This window comes from Pezoporus wallicus, unplaced genomic scaffold, assembly GCF_028554395.1.
Source record: "Pezoporus wallicus isolate ANWC-B61680 ecotype Strahan unplaced genomic scaffold, APGP_CSIRO_Pwel_v1 contig_7545, whole genome shotgun sequence".
NCBI classification, from domain to species: domain Eukaryota; kingdom Metazoa; phylum Chordata; class Aves; order Psittaciformes; family Psittacidae; genus Pezoporus; species Pezoporus wallicus.
In genome coordinates, this window is record NW_026642398.1 from 6,609,585 (window position 1) to 6,624,697 (window position 15,113).

The following is a 15,113-nucleotide window of genomic DNA, read 5'->3' on the forward strand; positions in this document are numbered from 1 at the left end:
AAGGGTTCCTTGTAGCTTCTTGTGCCAACAGAGACACCCTGCCTGGCCCTTGATCTGCTCCAGAGGGGCATAAGTCATACGTTATGTCTGGTAGTCCTGTGTGGGTTTCTCACATACCCAGGGGTCTTACTGGTGTACAAAAAGATGACATGTAGACAACTGAAAGGAAGCCCAGCCAACTGCTTTAGCTGTGAGCTGAAACAGTCCCTAGGCTTCACTGACTGCATTGCCTGGCTCTCCTTTAACTGTAATGGCAGCCTTGACTGCTGGCTGACATATGGACACCTATATATAGTCATGTCCATTTGAATGTCTCACTCTGTAAATGACTTCCTGAGCTTTGGCAAATGAGTGTAGAGGTGACGTAGCATGACAAGAAAAAGCACACGCTCATGTGCACCTGAATGGATTTCCTGTGTCACACTCATGTTCTCATATTTGCATACATCAAAATCTCATTAGAAGGTCTTGTTATACATTATGCATTATGTGTTATGAATTATGATTCTTCTTTCTTATTTGTATAAAAACCACATCTTTTCAAAGTGGCCTGCCTTGTTCTGATTTTCAGCACATGACATGCAGCCAGGTGACAGCAGTGTCATCTTTAATGGAATAAATGCTTTAGCCAGTATAAAGGAATCATTAAGAGCCAAACAGCTGAGGGTTTTTTTCTGTTGCAGACTATGTTCTCTAACTGTGCTGAAGTAGATGCTCACTTAATAGGGGATTTCCACATCGTCAGATAGGCAGGTACTACAAGTGCAAGACTGTATGATGAATGTTCCATGTAAAATTGTAATTATTATACAATACTATGATTCTTGCTTTCCTGGAAATTGACTGGTTGTCCCTTTTTCTTTATTATACTATGATTTTATCAGTTGTAGTGTATTTGTATTTGGGTCTGAATGGAGTTAAAGTGCTGCCTATCACTTTACCTCTGTCAAAATGATATGACATTATGAATGCTCCTTTTACTTTGTTGATGTAAAAGCAAATGTCAGTTAGAATATAAATCAATCAAATGGTACTATTAGAAAAGCCAAAGAACTTTAGAATCTGTGTTTTATAATATCCTCATCTCTTTGCATTTTTGCCTAACCAGGGTACACAGAGAGAAGATTAAGGAAGCCCACTAACAGTTTGACATTGATTTATGCCACTGAGTCCTTGCCACTTGTTTATTAACATTTCACAGTTTCACTCAAAAGGTGGAAAATGTGGAAAAAACAAATCTTTGATTCTTTCAATCAAGGAGGAAATTTGTAAAGAAAATAATGTTTTGGTGGATTTTAGGGTATACAATTTCAGTCGCTACCATATGAAAAATGCCAGTGTTCACTTGTGTGGGTCTGCAGAGTGGTTGAAGGAAAGGGGACAAGGAAAGATGAGAGTTGCGTATGAATGTTGATGTTTTAGAAGCATGGCTGCAGACTTGAATTTGATTGTGAATCTTGGGCAGGTAGGCATTGCAATCTGAGAGCTGGCAATGGTGTTAGCTGGAGACACAGACAAAGCTTCAAAAGCAGTTGGGTCCTACTGGTGGTTTAAAGAGATTTCAGGGTGAATCAAGCTTACTTTGTCCCTGTGCCCAAAGCAAATTTTACCCTCACTGGCAAGCTTAAGACTTCACCTGACTTCTACAAAAGGTCTGTGTACAAGTGTGCAGGTTCCCTGCACCACTCTGGGATCTGGAAAGACTTGTCTGAGGTTGACTAGAAAGCTTCATTCATCCTAGGCAAAATCTTGAATAATAACCCAGAGTCCCATTCATTTGCCAAACATTCAATTCCTGAGGTACAGCCAGTGCTCCTGTATCATCCTAAAGTTGTCTCTTCCCCAGTGGTTTTAGTGTATTCCCACTCTTGATTAGTGCAGGCTCCACCACATGTTGCCCTTGAGAAAGACAACAGAAATGCTGAAATAAAAACCATAGGCTAAATTTTGCTAACATCTAACCAGTTTTATTGATCATTATCCTACTCCCCAGCAATGACTGGTCTTCATTTTAACGTTCTGTCATTGGAGCCTTTACTGATTGGCTGCTAACACTATACTTACTATTTCCATAGTTCTCCATCATAAAAACATTTCCCTGACTCAATTAGTAATGCTGTCTGCCCCTAGACGCCTGCAGCTCTGCCCTCAAATTTTTATGGTCTCTGTTGCTGTTCATTGATTGTTTCCTGTGAGTGCCAAGCCAGAAGAATACATTGAACAAGTTTATAGCTAGTCTTGGTCTTACTTGTTTTATTTGTCTAGGAGATGCAAAACTTTATCAAGTGAGGTATTTCTTCTTGTTAGAAAAGGATCTTCTAAAATAATAATCCAATCACACAGTTATATGTTGTTTCATTATTTAATAAGGATGTTGTTAATATGTATTTAAGAAATGAAATTCAGTATTTGCCTCTAGGGCAAATGATGTCTTTAGGTGGATTCCAAATAAACACCATTTCTCTACAAGTCTAATGCATGCCAGATTCTCTGACATCTTTGACAATCAGATACTCGATCTGCCCCTATAACTGTTGGGAATGCCTGAGCTTGCCAGTGGAAACTTTAGGTGGGAAGGGATTATCTGTAGAAGGAAAGAGGTTTTTCATTTATTCCCAATGTTAAAAGGGGGCAGAAACAATACCCTGGAGGAATATAGTCTAAAGTGGGTTATTCATTATATCAGCAGTTGATTCTGAATCCTTGGCCTAGCTTCCAGTCTAACACCGATGAAACCTTTCTTGCCATTAGCAAGGACATCTCTGATTGGCATAATGCAAAAAAAAAAAAAATTTTTTTTTACTGCAAATGCACAAGTACTTTATGTTTAAAGTGAAATAAACCAGAATTGTGCTCACCACAGGCAGGAAACTTCAAGCAACAAGTTTTTCACTTTAATTTTTTTGTTAGTACTTTAAAAAACAAACAGCTGAAAATCTCTTCTTTCTCTTTGATACATTTACATGTAGGAGCATCATTGTCTCAGGATAAAGATCCTGGGGGACTGCTACTACTGTGTATCAGGGCTCCCAGAACCTCGCCAGGACCATGCACACTGCTGTGTTGAAATGGGGCTCAGCATGATCAAAACTATCAGGTAATGTTTTTTTTCCCTTCTTTTTGCTTCTCAGAGTGTCCTGAACTTCTTATCTGAGAATGCTATTGCTATACAAATAATTCCTATGGTAGTGCAGAGACCTCAGAATTATAACTATGAAAATGGCAGGACTTTTTCGATCCATGCAATGAACAGGTACCAAATGTAATTTATTAACATGTGTTTCTTCAGAGCATGTAACACAAGAGCTGTATGTGCATTGTGAGTGATGGGTTTCACACTTCTTAATCGTTCTCACTTTGTACTGTTGTCATTTTTTAAGAGGAGCTTAAGGAGGAGGAAACTGAATTGCTTCCTATATTCTCTTTAATAAAATAAAGCAACAACATAAACACATAAATGCTAAATAGACAGCTCTGGAAATACTTTATCTTGGAAACTAGCTCATAGAGAAACTCATAAGCACTGAGATTTTGACAGAGGAGCAAATTTTACTTCTTGAATTAGGTTGGTGCTTAAATTTACAAGTACTGGAAGTATTTTAATTACTATTGTTACATTGAAGTTATATACACAAATTCAAAGCCTCCTTGTAAATCAGAGGTTGTTTACAGGAAATTTCAGAAAATATCACTACTTATAAAGCCTAAATCTTAGCTATATTTTAGCTCAACCACTTAGCATACCTTATGAATTGGACTTGAAAATAAAAACAAAACAAAAGAAAACAAAGCAAAACAAGATTTATGCTACAATACCCCACCTACAATTGGAATTTAGGCATCTAAACCATGGAAAGCAATCCAGGTACTTTTTTAAATCCCTGATTCTTGTACTGGTTTAAGGTCTTTATGCAATTCATGTAGAAGGAAGTTTTAAATTAGGCAGACCAGATTTTCTCCTGCAAATCCTCCGAGATTCCTGCTCATCCACTGACAACAGGCAGTTGGTAACGTTGCATGGACCTGTACCAACACTCCTGGTGAGGCTGTACCCAAAAATCTATGATCTCAGGGTACCATTACCGAGTGTTCATTCTAATCTTATTTGTGACTGAATGGTCAGCAGGAATTGAACAGGAATGTCTTTTCACTACACAAAATGTAAAATAAGTCTGCATAGACAGATTAACTCACAAGGGACTTCTCACTGTTTTCATACAACTAATATCCACACAACTGAAGTGTCAATTTGTTGTTGAGACTCTACTACTAGATCTTATACACCAAGAATCTAGATCTCAGCCTTGCTGCTCCACTTCTTTGCAGATGTAGGGAACTGATCAGAACTCAACAAAACAATCCAAGATTGTTATTTTCTCTGTAATGCTTTGTGGCATCACCATGTCTTGTTACAAATTTTATACAAGAAAAGCTATTATTGTTATTACACTTTTTATGACTAATTACAAGTGTTAGTACACTTTTTATTAACTTTTTCTTCTTATACTTTGCTTCCTTAACCACTGAGTACAATTGAAATGAAACTTCCGGACATGGAAGTTCCATGAAATCTGGTATTTGCTGTAAACAAAGAAAGCTTTGCCCATGAGCAAGAATGCTAACTCCGTTTGTCTCGCAAAACCCAACCTCCGATAAACTTTCTTTAGCTGCAGTTGGACATAGAAATTAAAAGGACAAGCCTTTCACGAGGGGTTCATTTATTCAGCTGGTTCTCATGTCTTTCACATGCACTGTAACTCTTTCTGCACTCAATTTTATTGTATTAATGTCTGTCTGTACTGACAGCTGATAGAAAGGAGATACTAGTGGCATGTTCAGTCATCAGATGATAATGTTTCATTTTAACAGTTATCACCCAGGCTAAATGGATGTCAGAGATAACGTAACCTCTTCAAATGACCTTGTTTATAAAATCTCTGTGACTGGGAAAAGAGGAGGGGAGGGAGACTGTGTGAGGTCCAGCTCCTCAAGGCAACATGACATAATGATGGAGATCCCACAACAATCCACAGAACAGTGGAAATTAAAACAAACCTTTATACTGGTACATTTTTTTGGTAAATCAAGGAGTTCTGAGTGGTTTCATCTCATGGATTATTTCCCATTAAAATACTAGATGAAAAGGTAATTATTTTGACAGACAAAATAGTCCCAGCATACAATGTAAGATAAACTCCATAAATTAGATAGCAGCTTGTCTTCATTAAAACTCTCTAATTAACTATTAATATTAACATCAAGTCATGAGTGAGAGGAAAAAAAACCAAAGGAAACTAAACAAAAAAACCCTAATCCAAAACAAAAGAGAAAAAAATAAATAAATAACTTTTAAAAAGCCAAGCAACCAAAAAAAAATAAACCCCAAAACACTACAATTATTTCAGGTAATCCCACTGACTGACCTCACAGGTTTCCTGCCTTTAACATGAACCCCTGCTTATAATTCATCTGTTAGATATTAAAAAATATTAAAATTAAGTGATCCATTCTTGTTAAAGAAGTTACTTAGGCAGTGAAACAGTCAGGTATTGCTTTCACATTCCATGATTCATAAGTCATTATTTAATTATATAATAATATGATTGAGCCAGTTCTGGATTCCTTGTATAGATTATTTCTTCTACAAGGTTCAGCCCATGATGGAATGATCCCTGATTCACAGAAGAAAGAGTAATGTTTCACAAAACCAAAACTATTGCTTGCCTTCATTTAAGCAACCTGGTCTCTCAGAAGGTGCCCCAGCCCATGTCAGGGGGGTTGGAACTAAATCGTCATTAAGGTGGTTTTCAACCCAAACCATTCTACAGTTCTATGATTCATTTATGCATAGAGGTTGAAAGGAGTGTTGCAAGATATTCACAAGTTTAGCTAGTGCTTTTCAGACAGGCAACACAGTGAATAAGTTTTACACTGGAACTTGATCACTTTGTCACCTCCACTTGTCTGTTTCAGCCACTGACTGTGAATGAAAAGACTGCATCAGGACAGTATATCTGTCCCTGGTTTTGCTGCTGGGTGGCTAAATGAATTGAACTGGGTAGAGATTAATATGTCTGTGTACATCTGAGACCTCTTTTCTTTGAATGTGCCATCAAATACAATGAAAACTATATTGGCAAGATGTCATAGGAGGCATATAGCTTTTTATAATATAGTTTTCAAATGAAAAAGCAGACTTCTGATAATATAGTTTGTAGTCCCTTGTGCTATATTAGTTTCCTGCCTTTCAGAAAAGACAGACATAAGAAACAGGAATACAACAGTGGTTTAACTCTGTCCATGTTTCTATAGTGCCTGAACTCAGAGCAAGTCAGTTATACTAATGAAAAGTCTTCTCCAGATAATAGTTTCTACTGACATTGGAATACAGCTTAATTCCAAGGTAAACTCACCCTGCAGTTAAACTGGCGTCTTGGGATAATATCTACCTTAAATTGTAAATTCAGTGCTGTGTAAAGTCCTTCTACAAAGTGTTACATCCTGTGAGTCGTATTATCTGAGCTGTATTCTTTGAACTCTTCAGTAGTTCAGAGCATCCTGTTTCCTAGTTTTTTTTTTAAATAATGGATGTAATCCTTCACAAGCATGACACAGTTCCCAAAGTCACACCAAAAAGAACATTTACTGCTCTCTCATATCAGCACCAAAAAGCATTTGAGTTCATTTCGGAAAATTCCACAATCTTGTTAAGTCTAACAAAAAAATTCTCTATATAATTGAACCTTAGGGTCATCGAACAGTTCAGTTTGGAGGAAGACATCAGGAGATCACTAGTCCAATCTTCTGCTTAGCAGGGTTAGCTAAGACCCTTATTTACTTCAACCAGAATACATAGACTTTCCTATTACATCTGCCTCAGTGATAGGAGCTATATCTTGATGGGTAAATCAAAAAACCCTAGGGAATGTTTAGCTGTCATCAAGGAAAATTCGCACAGACTGGCCAATTCCTGTCTGTACTCTTTCTTGCTTCCAGAACTGGGCAGTTGCATTCAAATTGCCAACGGGAAATAGTCTTTGTCACATGCAAGCTGCTGAACCTGGGAACAGGTTGTGAGAGAGCTGGTTGATCAGGAAATAAACACGTTCAGGTTTAAGTATCTCAAAGCACAGACAGAACTTTGCACAGTTAAACTGGGAAGCACGGATGTAGCCAATGTGTCAGTGTCTGAACCTTGCAAGGTATGAATTCCAGGGTATTCAGGGTTTTGGCAGCTACAGAAAAGGTTGAAAAACAGATTTCTGACTTTTGGCTCACCTTTTATATGCAAATAGGGAAGCCTCTGATTAGCAGCACAAAAATAAAATACCCATCCAAGAATGATGACCAGAAGGAAATGTCAAGATCCAATTAAAATCAATGAATTTTTTATCACTGACTTGACTGAAATGAGATGAATGGCATGAATATCATCAGTCACAATTTCCTCAACCTGGATATTAGACAGCTTGTGAGCTAAACAGGGCTGCTTTATCACCAGATATGCAGCTTCATTTATGAGCTTTTTTGCTTGTAGACCAGTTGAAGCAAAAACATTGTTTTTAATAAGAAACGTCACTGATAATTAAATAAATTTAAGAGACAGAAAAACTAAAATTAGTGGAACACATGAACTCATGCAAAATAAACACTTTCTTTTTTCAGTATGTAGTACATCCTATTATTTATGAGAAGTTTTTTCTGAATAAATGAATATTACCTGTATTGATGAAAATGATTGAGGGTTTGTTGTTTCAATGTTTTAAATTGATTTTTTTCCTATAGCAGTATATAAAGACCTCCTAAAGTATGCGGTAGTCTGACTGTTAGGGAGCTGGATTTGACCATGATGAAGTTCCTTTCTATACATAAATCCAGAATCTATTTCACCCGACATTATTCCAAATTTCAAAGAAAAATAATACTCCCATGACTTTTTACGTACCAATCAATCACATCATTTTTAAACTACAACCATTTATTCTTGATTTAATTTAAAACCTTACAATAAAATCTCAATGAAAACTAATGTCTCCACAAACAGGTTCTCAACAGCTTTGTTCTCAGTCTTGCATTGCAAATAATAAAGCAATGGGAGCAAGGCTAGTACACCATTGTGCTTTGATTCATGCTCTGGACAGGGCTTGTTTAAATATATCTCAGACTGCCTGTGGCTCTATTCAATCAGGTCCCCTCATGCAATCAGTTTCCTACCTATCAGCATAAGAGCACATTGCTGTGAAGGGCAAGTAAGAGAAGGATGTGAAGATAGGACCCTGCAGGTTCACCAGCAGCACAGCACAGAAAAAGAGAACAGCCTTCAGTCAAACGATGCAGGCAGGTAGCCAAATCCACACTGACTGCAGATGAAGAGCTGAGGTCAAATATCACCTGAACAGCACACAGGAAAAAGTTTCTGGGAGGCTGTGAAAGGCAACAGATCAGGCAAGGGAATTAGGACCTTGAGTCGAATCTGCAGTGTCGTGCAGGAAGCAGTGTGAACAGCACACCTATGGGTGGTTTTGGACCAATACAGAAGTCCTATGTGGCTAATTGAGGATGCCAAAGCCTTTTCAGGACATCATCATATTTTTATGACAGAGAAAAAGTTAAAATCCAGCAATCCTTGGTGAACACTCTTAATCACTGACATGCTCGGGGCATTGATTGCTTCTCTGGGAAGCCTGTTTTAGTGTTTGACCACCCTCCCAGTGAAGAAATGCTTCCTAATGCCAAGTCTGAACCCCCGCAATGAACCTTTGAAATCTCCAGCCGGTGCTCTCCCAGTTTATACTTGTGCCCATTGTTACTTCATCTGGCATTTGGACTTAAGTTCAAAGCCAACGATGATTGCTAAACGCTAGTATTAGTTCATTATTAAATACTAATCTTTATTGTATTTATTAATTAAATATTATAGTGCTTAAAAGTCTAAATTGGCCTAATGAGTGTGTGTATATAAATGGAGAGAAATAATACATAAATATATTCTATGTGTGCATTTTTCAATGAAAAGCTTTTTGCCCAATTATTCCTCTGTATCCAATTAGCTTTTACTTCAAGATAAAGAAATCAGACATAAAATGAGAAATAATTATCTTAGTCTGAACAAAGAAAAAAAACAGATTAGGGAAACAATCCTGTGGGGAGTTGTGTGATAATTCCTCTGACAGTTACTATAGAATCATAGAATCAACCAGGTTGGAAAAGACCTTTAAGATCATCGAGTCCAGCTGTTTCTCCAGGACTGTCAAGACCACCACTAAACTGTATGAGTATGGGTTTCATCTGCATGGTATTTGAACACTTCCAGGGACAGTGACTCTACCACTGTGCTGGGCAGCCTTTTCCAATGCCTGACCACACTTTCAGTGAAGAACTTTTCCCTAATACCCAGTCTAAACCTCCTATGGTGCAACTTGAGACCATTTCCTCTTGTCCTGTCACTGGTTACTTGGAAGAAGAAACTGACTCCTACCTCACAACCTCCTTTCAGGCAGTTGGAGAGAGTAATAAGGTTCCCCCTGAGCCTTCTCTTCTCCAGCTAAACAACCCCAGGTCCCTCAGCTGTTCCTCATAAGACTCATGCTCCAGGCCCTTCACCATCTTTGTTGCCCTTTTCTGGACCCGCTCCAGCACCTTTCAATGTTTTTCTTGTAGTAAGGGGCCCAGAACTGAGTAAGTGTTAGTTTAGATATTTTTGTAGCATATGTATAAAATCTTCAAACCACATTACAAATTACAGTATTCTCACTTCTCTCAGCTGTTCTCACAACATTTAAGGCACTAATTCAATGTGGAAGAGTTGTTTCCACATCCCATCTTCCAGAGACAGGTGGTTGGTTGATGTTATTCCAAGACCTCTTGCTTGCAAAACCATACAGAAATTTGTAAATGAAAACTATAAAGTCAGTTTATAATAGCCGATAGGTTAGCAGATAAGTCCCTTCTCAAAGCTTTGTTATTATTTTATGATTAACTTTTTAAAATCTCTTCTGTTTAGATATCTGAAATACATTAGCTTACTGATATGATGAACAGATCTTGTTGTAGGCTAACGACTGCATTGGGACTTATCATGTGCATGCTTTTCTCCAAGGTTTCAAATATGCAGGAAATGGTAATAAAGTTGAATTTCTTATTTTCATTTCCTCACATTTTTGTATTATTTGTTTCTCTCCATTTTAAAACTATCATGTTTTTTTTCCCATTAACTGAATTGATGTCCCATTGCAACAATGAAAGGCCAAGTACACAGTAAGCAATTTACCCTTTTCTCCTCTAGAGTCTGACAAGGTCATGACTGAAGCACCCAAGGCACGGGTAGTTAGCCTCAGAATTGTGTAATAGAGCTGGTTATCCTTTACCTTCTCTGTTGTGTGATCTTGCTGCGCTCCTATTGACTTCAGTGACTGTAGAACTGGAACTCTTTACGGAGAAACAGCAGCCTTATTGTAGTCCAATAGTAGCAATGCACATTTTCCATCTTGAGCATGGTATTCAAATATTAATGAACACTAGCTCTATTGTATTGCTGGTAAAATACTTGTTGTCACACAGGCAAAACTTTATAAGTGCTTTCTTTGTCTTCTCAATGGATACAGCTCAATTATTTTAGTTGTGAGCTTCCCACAGTGGTGTGCTGGGCTATGTCAATACTGATGTGGAAGAAGCAGTCCTTGGTCTAAAGTACTGCTAAAGTGCCTATGGCTGTGAAAGTACCTGTGGCTCATATCAGTAGAGGAAGGTACTATTTTAACACAGTAAAATTCCCTTTATAATCAATAGACACATTAATTGAAAACAGTGCTGTGACAATGTCCATTTTCTGAGAGTGTTAACAATTATGCCCACATGTGTTTACTTTTGAGAGATGAAAGGGTCTTTGACATCACACAGAAAGGAAGAAACTTGATTATAGAGTGGCAACATTATTGCAACAGAGCAAAAGATGATCTGGCCAAATATGCAGAAAATAATTCACCTTTGGACAAAGAGTAATGCTGGAAAATTTCAGTCAATAAAGAAACATTTCTGAAATATTGAAAATTATGCCAAAAAGTACAAAAGAATATAAAAATAAATGCAGGTTTGATGGTAATAGTTTCTGTAATGTTTTTGAATGCTTTTGTGTAATTTCAAGCTAAAGGACTCAATGAGTTCAACTAAATCCTTTCACCCAGGCATCCTTTCTTCTCCCTGTAGCTCCCTTTCTGCTAGGAAGAATATGAGTGCCACTGAACCATGTATGCAATTAAGCACTTAATGATAATCTGGCTTTTAGAGTCATTTTATCAGAACCTGTACTTTGTTACCTAGATATCTATAACTTCATTTTACAGACTAAGATGTTCTTAATAACAAATTGACACTGTATTTTTCATTGTACCATTTTCTAAAAGATATGAAAAAAATGCGACATCTCCTTTCATAAGTCTGGTCTTTTCCTCTTTCTTGTTTTAACAGATATGTTAGGTCAAGAACCAAGCATGACATTGACATGAGAATAGGTATACATTCGGGATCGGTTCTGTGTGGAGTGCTGGGCCTGCGGAAGTGGCAGTTTGATGTCTGGTCATGGGATGTGGATATCGCAAACAAACTCGAGTCAGGTGGAATTCCTGGGTAAGGCAACGTGTATTTCCAATAGTCAGAAAACACTGCCAACCCAGTATTGTGTTGACAAAACCTTGCCAAATGATTAACTGCCTTGTATTATCTCATCAACTATAACTAAGAGCCCAAACTTCTTAGTTAGATGTTGACTATTCCTGAGTTTTTCCAGGTTTCATTCTTTCATCCTGTGCATGAAAATGCTGTTGTGAGGCACCAGGCTGTAATTTTAATTATTTCATGAGCACAGAGTGTGGGTGGAATGCGTTCATAGATTGCTACACTAATAACAAGATGTTATGGACATCTCCGGCTCTCTAGGAAGTCTTTCTAATAATTTGATGCTTTGGTAGATGTTTTGAGACATTTATGTCAACCTGTCTGTATGTGAAAATACACGGTTTTCCATTGAGCTGCCTAGTCTTTCTTTGTCTGAGGTGGCTGATTCACCAGGAAGATAGAAAATTATTTCTGACTGACATGGCCCATATCTCACAATAGTTTGGAATCTGTAAATCCTAAATTTGAAGCAACAGTAGTGGCTTCAGTAATCCTCTGTTCACTTCCAGTTCCCCCATCCATTGATGACAGATGCAGCAAAATTCAATTTTTGGCCATGGAACATAAGAGCAATAGCAATGAACATCATTATGCAGAAAAAAAATCTAAGTGATGCTGTCATCTTGAGTAAGTGAGGTTTGAAGTCATCAAATCTGAGTCATGTGCTGTACTTCCTACACAAACATCAGGATCTGTCATAGCTGTCATTTCCAGGAAGTTAGAAAGATGTTTGCTTTATATTGTATTGTAAATGCATTACCCTTCCACCGTTCCCTATAGTAGATCTTTATATCAACACATATTCTTAGAATCAGCAGAAAATGAAATATTTTGTGCTCTGAAAACATCTATACTTTCTGTATGTCACCAGTGTATCAAATTGCAGAAAAAAAATTCTTTCCCTGATGCTTTATCCCACATCTTAGCCCCAGATGAACGGAAAAGGTTACATGCTGCTTTGTTAACATTATAGCTCTTAATGCATGCAAGTAGTATGGTTATCAATTAATAACCCAGAGAATGTTGATAAAATGTCCGGCTAGGCTGCAGTCTATCAGAGCAGAATTATTTCCGCTCCTGTATATCAGTTTGCCAACAGTACAAAGCCTGTATGTGACAGCAATTCAGTAAGTCCTTCAAAACAATGATTTACATCAGGCTTTCTTAGTGTGCAGCGGAGACTTAATATAGCAGTTAAGTTGACTTCAGCCCCTCCTTACTCCTCCCCGCTGCCAGCATTCAGATCCCTCTGCTTGCCACAATAATGAGATCATTCCCGTTCCCAGAGCTGCACTGTTTCCCTGTCATCAGATAAGCTGTTCTGGGGTTATAAGTGGTCCTTGCTCCAACAGCATGGCCCTTTCCTGAGCATACAGCAGAGGGAGGCAACTTGCCTGCCCAGGATGGGAAGGCTCCTGCCACCCAGGATCCACAGTCTGGGGGCAGGAAAGAAGAGGCTCAGCTCTTCCCCTTGATAATTGCTTATTACCCTGGGACCTCTTAAGCATGGGTCATGCAGGGACAGATTGCCCTGAGTGAATGAGCATAAGAAGGCAGCTCAACTATTGTGGAAGGAGGAACTGGGGAGCACAGAGGAAAAGTAATCGTTTCTGGTTCTCTGAGAGGAAAAAAGTGTCCTCAACACCTGAGAGGAAAACTATGTAAGATCCTACAATATTATTTCAGAGACACTCTTCTGCAGGGATCCATCTTCTGATAGTTTTCATGTGGTATATCTAGGTATTCACCTGTGGTATTGAACTGGCATAAAATGTAGCTAATTACCAGTTTTCCACTAGGTATCAATGACAAGGTATCATCAAAAGCTTTGGACCTGATATATTTTCAACAGTAGGACCAGTTACACTTTTATTTCAATCTCAGGTTCACAATTTACTGTATGCACATAAAATTAGAAAGACACCGCTCCATTATACACTTTAAGTTTCTTTCAGCAAGCTGTACAAAAGGTGAAACTAGAAAATATTTTTAATCTACCAAATGTTTATTAATATTGGATCTATTTAAGGGTATTACATCGATAACCAGATCCGCATTCTAATTAAAGCTGTTATCATTTCCATTATAAAATCTATATTTCAGGACTTTATAATGCAATCTTCCATAATTGCATTAGTTGAAACTCAGCACAGAGATAGTCACCCTGGCATCTAAGGTGTTACTTGCTTTTTCTTTCTTCTCTTTGCTTTTCTTTTTTTTTTTTATTTAATTAATATTTCACTTAAATCAATTTCCCATATTTGGGTTTCTAAGAGCTATGACATGCATTATCTTTCTGAGAGGTCACACACTCTGCTTTTAAAGTCCAGGACAAAAATTGCTTATATTTGAAAAACACTTTTATTGTTTTTTGCTGTCAGTTTTACTGACATTTGACTACAAAAGAGAACTAACCTCTGTGAACATTATAGCAGCATGACTTCAGACAGAGAAAGTTGTATAAAACATGAATTGACTTCAGAGGGAAGGTGAGACCATGTTACAAAATGGCAGGGATACAAATTTTTGAGCTTCTAATTAAATACTGATATTTAATACACTTCATTGGCCTAGTTTGCATGAAATTCTGATACTCCTGGGCATTTCACACTGCTTAAAGACAACCAGCACATTATTTTCTGGCAATACATAGAATCATAGAATCAACATGCACATCATATGTGCGCTGATGGCCTTTTACTCAATCACTGTTTTATGCAATTTAACTCTTAGTAGCATCCTTCAAATTCCAGAAGAAATTTCCCAAGGGGCATGCTAAGGCCATTTCCTTAAGTGGAGATAATCTAATCTGTGATGCTGGAGAAAAATGCCTCAACATGTGTCATCAAGAAATGGCCAAGAATTTTATCTGACACTGAGTTTTAGGAATCTGTCTGCAAGTCTGACTTTCAGGAAGTGCCATGCATCCAAAGTCTGAAAAAAAGAACCAATTTTAATGGAGTCATTACTTCTCTTTGCTTAAGTTAGATAAATGTCTAATGAATATCTCCTTTTACTGCATTTATGATGCTGCGTTATAAAGTATAGAATGGCTAACCATGTGGATGTTTTTTAGAGGTGTCTGCAATTTCTTCTACATGGAATTTGAATACTTAAAAATAGAAATAAGAAAGACCCTGCAGGTTTGGTTGTCGACATCCAAAGGACTGGCATATTTTTTCAAAATTTGGTGTTTTTTTAAGTCATCACCTCTTTAATTTAACTTTACTTTTGCAAAAGCTTTCTGAACTCATTGCTTAGTCTTACCAAAAATTATCACCTTACTTGCCTTTGTATAAATTCCCTATTCCCCTAATTCACTTCAGGTGCAATCAGACCATTAATTTCAACTGTCTAAGCTACTTCAGGTAACTGAAGGAAATTAAAGAGCTTCACATAAACTGCTCTAATGTATACCATATATTTTCCTCTCACCATAA

At 37.5% G+C, this 15,113-nt stretch overlaps 1 protein-coding gene across 2 annotated transcripts in view; it reads left to right on the forward strand.

Annotated features, from left to right (window-relative positions):
• Positions 1-15,113, forward strand: part of ADCY8 (adenylate cyclase 8) — a 119,796-nt gene that overhangs the window by 60,435 nt on the left and 44,248 nt on the right. For both annotated transcript variants that reach the window (XM_057429791.1, XM_057429790.1), the window contains exons 5-6: positions 2,970-3,097; positions 11,467-11,625. In XM_057429791.1, coding sequence (XP_057285774.1) covers positions 2,970-3,097; positions 11,467-11,625 — 287 coding nt within the window. The remainder of the gene's footprint in view (positions 1-2,969; positions 3,098-11,466; positions 11,626-15,113) is intronic.